Source organism: Dipodomys ordii, unplaced genomic scaffold (genome assembly GCF_000151885.1).
Source record: "Dipodomys ordii isolate 6190 unplaced genomic scaffold, Dord_2.0 Scaffold34, whole genome shotgun sequence".
NCBI classification, from domain to species: domain Eukaryota; kingdom Metazoa; phylum Chordata; class Mammalia; order Rodentia; family Heteromyidae; genus Dipodomys; species Dipodomys ordii.
The window spans coordinates 13,979,357-13,989,265 of NW_012267250.1; the positions used below are offsets into that span (position 1 = coordinate 13,979,357).

Below are 9,909 nucleotides of genomic sequence, written 5' to 3' on the forward strand. Positions count from 1 at the left end.
GCAAGTGCTCTACCACTGAGCCACCTTTCCAGCCCCCAACATTATCATTTTTAAACAATAGTCACCTTAATGAAACTATCTCAAATAGTGATTGCTATTTACAAAATACAAAGAATTATAAACTGTCATTTAACATTCTTACAATTGTGCTAAGTCTGAATTTGCATTCTTTAATTTTTTTTTTATCATTTTGTTGTTGTTGTTTATTTGGTACTGAGGAATTGAATCCAGGGCCTCATGCATGCTAGGCAAGCACTCTACCACTGAGCCATACTCCCAGCCCGATAAATCTGCATTATTTATTTATTATTATTATTTTATTTTTTTTGCATCAGTTGTGGGGCCTGAACTCTGGGCCTGAACACTGTCCCTCAGCTCTTCAGCTCAAGGCTGGTGCTCTACCACTTGAGCCACGGCGCCACTTCTGGCTTTTTCGGCATATGTGCTGCTGAGGAATTGAACCCAGGAACTCATGCATGCATGGTAAGCACTCTTCTACAGAGCCACCTTCCCAGCTCCTGCTTTTTTTTTTGAACTCTGGGCCTGGGCACTGTCCCTCACCTCTTCAGCTCAAGGCTAGTGCTCTACCACTTGCCACTTCCTGTTTCGCTGGTGGTTTACTGGAGATAAGAGTCTCACAGACTTTCTTGCCCAGGCTGGCTTTGAACTGTGATCCTTAGATCTCAGCCTCTTGAGTAGCTAGGATTATAGACATGAGCCACCGGCACCTGGCTAAATCTGCATTCTTATACTCACTAAGGATTACTTAGTCTTGTTTTGCCTTTACAAACATATCTATCTCTTTTCCATTTTAACTACCTTATTTTCAACTTGACTCTCTTAATTTGGGCTAGTAAAACCAAATTGATCTAATATTGCTCAGCTCTGCCAACTTAGTTCTCAATATATTAAGAAAATATACTGAATTATGAATGTGCTTTATAAAACCTTTATAAAACCTTACCACTCCTCAATTTATTTCATGTCAATGTTTACTTCCAACATCTTTATATTTGTTACTAAGCTCTTTTCTTCTTTTCCTTCCTTCTTTCTTCCTTTGTTATTTCCCTTCCTACCTTTCTACCTCTCCCCCTTGCTTTCTTGTGGTACTGGGGAGCCACACCTCCCCCTCATGCTTTTGCTTTTATTTTCTTCTGATAGGGTCTCCCAATTTAGCTTTACTAAAGTGGAATTTGTCAAATTTTCAAATGAAAATCTGTTTCTTAATATTAAGGACATTTACATTTTATATGGGAATATTGGGAGAACAGAAACTACTGTAAAACAAATCTTACTGAAAATATCAGGTAGAATGATAACAGGGTTTAATTTTATTCAAAGAATTCTTCTGAAATGCAATATAGAATAATTTCTATAAACTCAAAATTTCAAACTGAAATAACAAATATACATACAATTTAAAAAAAAAATCAGGGACTAGGAAGGTGGTTCAGTAGTAGAGCGCTTGCCTTTTGCATGCATGAGGCCCTGGGTTCGATTCCTCAGCACCACATAAGCAAAAGGAAAAAAAGCCAGAAGTGGCGCTGTGGCTCAAATAGTAGAGCACTAGCCTTGAACTGAAGAGCTGAGGGACAGTGCCCAGGCCCAGAGTTCAGGCCCCATGACCGGACCCCCCCCCCCAAAAAAAAAATCACACAGAAGAGGAAATTTTACTCTTCACATATTAAGAACAGAAGGATATCTTACTCTGAACACAAGACTTTATTACACCAAACTTACCTCAGTTAATCCATGGCTGACATCCTAAGACAGCAATGCAGAATGCAACAATAATGAGGAAGAGCAATGTTAGTGTCCAAACAACTACTTCTATTCAAAGAAGCATTCTGTATCTTTTGCCTGAACTAATGAGGTAGAAAATGCATTTACCACAGAAGTTATCCTTCCTCTATCAGTTTAGGTCTATAAATGTGAGCCTTTGCTTCAGATTATTTTCTGAACATAAAATTATCTAAACTTAGCATAATATCTCATTTGCAGAATTCAGGTTGACTAAAAACACTAGTTTTAAAGTTGACATAGTCTTGAAAAAATAATTTTATGGCTTAGTTTCTTTTCCTGGAAAATGGAAGAAATATTTCTCAGGCTTTTGAGAATGGGTTAAACTTAATAAAATGAAATGTCTTCTATATGGCAATACTACACAGAAACAAAACAAGGGAAAATAAGCTACAAGTTAGTTTTTGACAGAAATAATCAGTAAAACATAAGCTATCTTACATTATTTTTAAAACCAAATTAATTTAAAATATAAAACAAAACAGGTTGGTAAGTAGCAAAAAGAAAATTTACACAGCTTACCACTTTACTGAAAAGGAATAAATACTTTCTTGAAGAACATTTCCTGCCTCTAGAAAATGCCAGCCACATGAGTATTGTTTTTAAAATCCAAATTTAAAATATAAAGTATAGGACAGGAAATGAGTTGAGAGGTAGCAAAAAGAAAATTTACAAAGCATACCACTTTACTGAAAAGGAATACTTTCTGGCAGAAAACTTTCTTATATGTTCAGCATTAGACCAGCCATCCTCAGAAACAAGTTACTAAATTTATGCATGCTGCCTGGTATAGTGAAGAATCAATCTTAGCCAAAGAGAAGTTGTGGCCCTGGGCTACTAGGAAGATCTATAGGCCTTTGAAATATCACATCTGAAAAGTATCTTTATTTTCCCGGGGCCTTTTGTCACTGGACAATGAAATAATGTGACTTATAATGGAGATATGGGCTATGTGCTGCCAGTTCTGCCTCTAGAAAAAGCCAGCCACATGACTGAGACCCAATAAACACTGAGAGGTTTGTGTGAGCTTCATTGATTAACAATCCTGAGTAGTACCATACATTAATACCAAGCAATTAAGAGTTAAAAGAAAAGGAGGGGGTAATAATGCTCAAGAGGAAATGTGCTGATTACCATACTCATGTAAACTGTAACCCCTCTGTACAGCATCTTTACAATAGAAGAGTTAAAAGAACAGTGAGTACTCTGCTTTGGGTATATCTCCTAGATTCTTCCTCATGTGCTTCTTTTTTTGTTTGTTTGTTTTTTCTGTAGGTCATGGGGCTTAAATTCTGGGCCTGGGCACTGTCCCTGAGCTCTTCAACTCAAGGTAACTACTCTACCAGTTAAGCCACAGTGCCACTTCCAGGTTTCTGGTGGTTAACTGGAGGTAAGTTTCACATACTTTCCTGCCCAGGCTGGCTTTGAATGGCGATCCTCTGAATGGCGATCCTCAGATCTCAGCCTCCTGAGTAGCTAGGATTACAGACTTGCCTACCATTGCCAGGCTCTCAAGTCTTCTTAATGTAGTGGATTTTAATCTACATCCTTTCCCTACAGCAAACTAATTAATCCTCTGTGTTTTCTGAGTTCCGTGAGTTCAAAAACAAGTTACTGAACCTGTGTTTAATGTGGAGAACTCCTTGTCCAAACTTGAAATGGGTATCAGAAGATAGGACACTCTAGTATTTAGGCAACTTTATAGCTAACTGGAAACAAGGCAAAACTCAAACCATGGTGAACATGTTATGTTGCTAGCTTGGTAGCTGTTTGGAGGTGAACATACGAGAACTCAATTACATAGGACAAATACAGTGATGAGTTAAAACATACCACAATTATACTGAATAATTAAGATTGATGACATAAATACACATAGTACCAAAGATGAAAATTCTCACCAATTTATATTACTTTTACTACCAATTTTTATGGGTTATACCACATAGATTAAAAAAAATTTTTTTTGGTCGGTCGTGGGGAATGAACTCTGGGCCTGGGCACTATCCCTCAGCTCTTCAGCTCAAGGCTAGAGCTCTACTGCTTGAGCCACAGCGCCACTTCTGGCTTTTTTCTGCTTATGTGGTGCTGAGGAATCGAATCCCGGGCCTCATGCATGCAAGGCAAGCACTCTACACTGAGCCACCTTCCCAGCCCAGATAAAGTTTTTAAAAGGAAAGAAAACTTTTTAAAAATCACTTGAGGGTGACATTGTCCAGAAACATACTCTTTACCTGCCTTATGTAACTGCATTCCTCTGTACATCAACTTTTTAAATATCAAAAAAATGTAAAAAAAAATACTTGAATCTCACTGTAACATGAAAAACCAGTATAGATCTTTCTTTTATTTTCATTTGGCCAATTTTTCCTAGATATACAGAAAAAATGGATATACAATAACTTAAAAAAATGTACCATAAGGGAAAAATAGCAAAGGGCTTAGTAGTAATTAAGGTATTTCTTATAAATAGTTTAGAAGAATAAGGAAATACACAAGAAATTAGAGAACAAGCATCAAACAGCAGAAGAGAAAAAGATAAAGCATGCCACCCTATCATTTTGCCAAGATATAACTGCAGAGGGAGAAAAGAGATAAAACAAGGAATCCAACTGAAAAACATTTCATACATCACCATTAGTGTCTTGGGGAAAAAAAGCAGGATTATATAATCATAGAATCAAGCAATAACTTCACAAAAATTTATAACTGGAAAGAGGAAAAAGGACAGGAGAAGGGAAGGTGGTAAGATAAAAAGCTAGGCATCTCAGCAGAACAAAAGGAGGCCAGTATCCTTCTATGAAAGCCTGGAATCAAATCAGATTTTACAGGTTTGTTTTTTTTAGTTTGGAATTTGTACATGTTGCTTCTGCAACATTTGGGATGTTCAATCTGTGTATATAAAGCCAGAAATTCACAGAATTATTTAGGCTTAATGATCACAGAAGCACATACTTGGCAGATTCATAAATTTCCTGACTGGTAAAGAAAGGTAATGGAAAATCCTCTCTTTCAACAGATGTCAAAGAACAAAGTAATTTTTTTTCAGAGATTAGCAAGAAGTTTTTTTTTTAAATACAAAAAAAATGAATAATACTTTTTTGGGGGGATGGGAGAAGACTATGTCTTGAGGCTTGAACTCAGAGCCTGAACACTCCCTAAAGATTTTTGCTCAAGGTTAGCACTCTTGAGCCACAACACTTCCGGCTTTTTGTTAGTTAATCGGGGATAAAAATCTCACAGACTGGGGCTGGGAAGATGGCTCAGTGGTAGAGCGCTTGCCTTGCAATGCATGAGGCCCTGGGTTCAATTCCTCAGCACCACATAAGCAAAAAGAAAAAAAAAAGCCAGAAGTGGCGCTGTGGCTCAAGTGGTAGAGCGCTACTCTTGAGCTGAAGAGCTGAGGGACAGTGCCCAGGCCCAAGACCCCCCCACTAAAAAAAACTCACAGACTTCCTGCCCGGGCTTGGCTTTGAACCATGATCCTCATATCTCAGTCTCCTGAACAGTATGGATTACAGGCATGAGTCAACAGTGCCCAGCAAATTAACAATACATTTCACTTTTTTTTTTTGGGGGGGGCAGGGTCGTGGGGCCTAAACTCTGAGCCTGGGCCCTGTCCCTCAGCTCTTCAGCTCAAGGCTAGCACTCTACCACTTGAGCCACAGCACCACCTCCATTTTTCTGAGTGGTTTATTGGAGATAAGAGTCTCACGAACTTTCCGGCCCAGGCTGGCTTTGAACCGTGATCCTCAGAGCTCAGCCTCCTGAGTAGCTAGGTTTATAGGCATGAGCCACTGGTGCCCAGCTATCAAGACACATTTTAAGACACACAAACATGATGTAAGATACACATAGTAAAATAGTTACATAGAAAAAAAATTTTTTTGGTGGTGGGACTGGACTTAAACTCAAGGCCACTAGCTTTGCTTTTGGTTGGCCCACTTGGGCCACATATTCAGCCTAACATTTTGCTGGTGAGTCTTATGAATTTGTCTGCCCAGACTGGGTTTAAAGCAAGATCTTCAGATCTCAACCTCTTGAATAGCTACAATTACATATAAGTAACTGGTGTGTGACCTGGTTTATAACTCTTTGTTTTGTTATTTTTTGAGACAGGGATTTACTACATAGCCCAGGCTGACCTTGAACTCAGTTTCTTGCTTCAGCACGTATGGAAAAAAACTCTAGGTAAAAGGACAACTGGTATACTTCATGATGATACAATGTTTTTTTTTTTTTGGGGGTCCAGTCATGGGGCTTGAACTCTGGGCCTGGGCACTGTCCCTCAGCTCTTCAGCTCAAGGCTAGCGCTCTACCACTTGAGCCCAGCACCACTTCTGGCTTTTTTTTCTTTTTGCTTATGTGGTGCTGAGGAATTGAACCCAGGGCCTCAGGTATGCAAGGCAAGCGCTCTACCACTGAGCCACCTTCCCAGCCCCCTGATACAATGTTTTTTAAACTAGGTTATAGAGTCCTAGGGTATATATGTCTATGGATTTATAATTAATCTGGGAGAATTTTAAATTTAGTGATTTTTTATTTGCATTTATTTATTTATTGCCAGTGCCAGGGCTTGAACTCAGGGCCTGGGCACTGGCCCTGTGCTGCTTTCACTCAAGCCTAGCACTCTGCTACTTGAGCCATAGCTCCACTTCAGCTTTTGTGGTAATTTAATAGTGCTAAGAGCTGGATTTGAAGTAGCTAGGATTACAGGTATGATCCACCAGCAACTGGCTTAAATTAAGTGTACTCATATCAGAGATAACAAAATTGTCTGTATTAGGCCAACATCCTCTCTCCATTCATCTGTACCCCCTACTCTTGAGACCAACATGTTTTCTGCTTTTTGGTATTCATTTTATTAATCTATAAGTCTGTTTAATGGAGTTACACTATTAGAATACACTCATAATATTCCATGTACATGTGTGAAAATGGCACAAGCTAATTTGAGAGAATGGATGGGCTTGGGACAGATGGTGGAGAATGATGGAAGGGTGACATTGATCAAAAAGCATTGTACTAATATACTGACATATTGATTTAAAACCCTTTTGTACTAATTTTTTAGTAACAATTTTGTACTAATTTTTAACAATTGTATCTTTACTATTATAAAGATGATGCGGAGAGGGGTTACAGTTAGGTAAGTCAGATGAGTAAATTTCTTTTTAGACAATGTCATCCCTTCTAAAGATAATTTTTTCAAAACCTCTAAAACTAGAATAATCCATTTATAATCCCTGCATTAGCATTAAACTCCAAGGCCTCATTAAAACCAAACTAGCACCTCAACAGGAACCCTATGATTGTGTATGACTTCATACTGAATTTATTCAAAGAGTATAAGTCAGACAAGTATTACATCTCATACAAAAAGGAGATGTTTTTATTATAGTCCAGACAGAGAAAAGCAGCAAGAGTTACCAAGCATCTGAAAAAGGCTGCCTATTGTAAAACATTTTCTGTGCTAAGACTGTCAGTAATAATTACCATTTACCAAGACTTCACCCAGTTTACCAAGACTTTACAAGTTTTGCACCCATTCAGGTGTTTTTTCGTTTTTGTTTGGTTATGGGGCTTGAACTCAGGGCCTGGATGCCATCCCTGAGCTCTTCTGGCACAAGGCTAGCATTCTACCACTTTGAGCTATAGGGCCACTTCTGTTTTTTTGGTGGCTGATTGAGATAAGAGTCTCACAGACTTTCTTACCTGAACTGCAATCCTCAGATCTCAGCCTCCTCAGCTAGGATTTCAGGTATGAGCCACCAGTGCCCAACATGGTCTTTTGTTGTTGTTGTTGCTATTGGTGTTTTTTTTGGGGGGGGGGCAGGGTCGGTTGTGGGGCTTGAACTCTGGGTTTTGGCGCTGTCCCTGCGCTCTTCAGCTCAAGGTGAGTGCTCTACTGCTTGAGCCACAATGCCACTTCCAGATTTCTAGTGGTTTATTGGAGATAAGAGTCTTACAGCCTTTCCTGCCTGTCTTTGAACCTCGATCCTCAGATCTCAGCCTCCTGAGCAGCTAGGATTACAGGCATGAGCCACCAGCGCCCAGTAAGTCCAGTATTTCTAATTAACTGAGCTAAAAACATTCCTTGATTTAAATTTTCTACACAGAACATATATAGCTGGCATTTTAATGACAATTGTGCCACTACATTTATACATGAAGAATGAGGATGTAGACCCAATACCTGGAATAGTATTTATGCAACAAGTTCCAAATAAGTGTTTGTATAATATTTACTACATTTATATTTATGTATAAACAGACACAGACAGACAGACACATACACACACACAGTTCTGAAGCACAGTCTTGTATTATAGCCCATGTTGGCCTCAAACTCATGGTCCTACTGCCTCAGTCTCTCTGAGTATTAGAACTACACATATGAGCCACAATACTAGGCTTTACTAAGTACCTGTTGAATAAGCAAATAAATATATCTGTATGTACAAAGACAATGAAACTGATTCAGCCTTTAAGTCACTTGAGATTGAGCCTTCCAGTGATTCTACAGAAAAAAAAAAAATCACTGAGTCTCTGCAAGTACTGAGAGAAGGAAGTTTTAGGAGTGACTTGATTCCTGGAGGAAAAAACACACCAAAAATCACATACTAACCCCACTGTTAACAAACAAAAAAACCCCACTATGGTTTTAGTTACTACTAGACTTAGCCCAGACACTGTCAGAGATGTTGGTGAGTAAACTATGCCTATCCACAAGAGCTTCTAACTGGTAACATGCAAGTAATAATTTACCCATGCTTCTATAATCACCAGATATAAATTAATTTACCTACTTTAGGGATAGAAAAATTGGCCTCCTGAACACAAAAATAGATAGCAATTAAGAGTATTTTGTATCTAGCTGCTTATCTATTTCGACATTTAATTATTGAGAATCTAGTTATCAGAAACTTGTCCACATGCAAAAAAAACTATGTACATGTGAAAATACATATTTATATGTACATACACATGCACACTCATATAGGCAATCTGAAATACATTAAACATATATAACAAAGAAAAAAGTGTATTTTGTCTCTTTGGTTTGGCTTTTGCAGAAGAATAGAATACTTGCTGTTAAACAAAAATATTTACGCTACATATTCTAAAGAAAATACTGAATAAAAGGTATGAAATAAACTCCAGTATTGCAAAAAAAACCCCTGTTTCTTTTATATTAGAACAAATGACACAAGAATTAAATCACAAAATATACAGGAAACATACCATTCCATAAGCCTGCTGTTGGACCCAGTTGATGTAATCATTCCTTATGTCTATCAGTTCTTGTACTTCATGTATATAAAATTTATCATATTGTATAATCTGTCCTGATTTCTCATTTACCTAAAAAAATTAAATTGGTTAAGTTAATTAATTCTGTTTAATTTAACCAGAAATATTAAGAATCAAGAATATTTAAATAGAAAAGGATTTGGGAGTATTTCTCAATTTTTCTCCTCCTATAAAAAATATTACAGAGTACCTATACATGCAAAGAATTAGTTGTTTTGAGAGATCGAACATGCAATATCTGCACTAAGTACCCCAAAATCTAGTAGAAAAGTCATAAAATGACTTCATCGTGACAACATAGTATGAAATATGTACCATTAAAGTATATATAGAATAAACTAGAAATTATACAAACTTCTGGTTGGAAAATGGGACATAAACAATAACAACAGCTAGTCTTTATTAAATCTTATTCTGTATCCAATACTCAATATAGAGGATAGGATGTGAAAATAAAAGTAAGTACAGATTATGACCTCACAAATTACACAATAGTTACAATAGGAAAAACAAATCTTTATGGTACCAAGTACCACCTTAACCAAATGAACAAACTAACCATCTCTTAATACTGACTGGGAAAATATTATAACATGATATACACTACAGCATGACTTGTTTTTTTTTTGGGTCCATTCGTGGGGCCTGAACTCTGGGCCTGGGCGCTGTCCCTCAGCTCTTCAGCTCAAGGCTAGCTCTCTACCACTTGAGCCACAGAGCCACTTCCGGCTTTTTTCTTTTTGCTTATGTGGTGCTGAGGAATCGAACCCAGGGCCTCATGCATGCAAGGCAAGC

At 37.8% G+C, this 9,909-nt stretch overlaps 1 protein-coding gene across 5 annotated transcripts in view; it reads right to left on the reverse strand.

Annotated features, from left to right (window-relative positions):
* The window catches only part of Herc4 (HECT and RLD domain containing E3 ubiquitin protein ligase 4), a 111,146-nt gene that overhangs the window by 25,705 nt on the left and 75,532 nt on the right, over nucleotides 1-9,909 (reverse strand). For 3 of the 5 annotated variants that reach the window (XM_013017154.1, XM_013017156.1, XM_013017157.1), the window contains 2 exons: nucleotides 9,046-9,165; nucleotides 1,741-1,764 (listed from right to left, as the gene is read on the reverse strand). In XM_013017154.1, coding sequence (XP_012872608.1) covers nucleotides 1,741-1,764; nucleotides 9,046-9,165 — 144 coding nt within the window. The remainder of the gene's footprint in view (nucleotides 1-1,740; nucleotides 1,765-9,045; nucleotides 9,166-9,909) is intronic. The other 2 variants (XM_013017158.1, XM_013017155.1) reach the window with 1 other exon arrangement.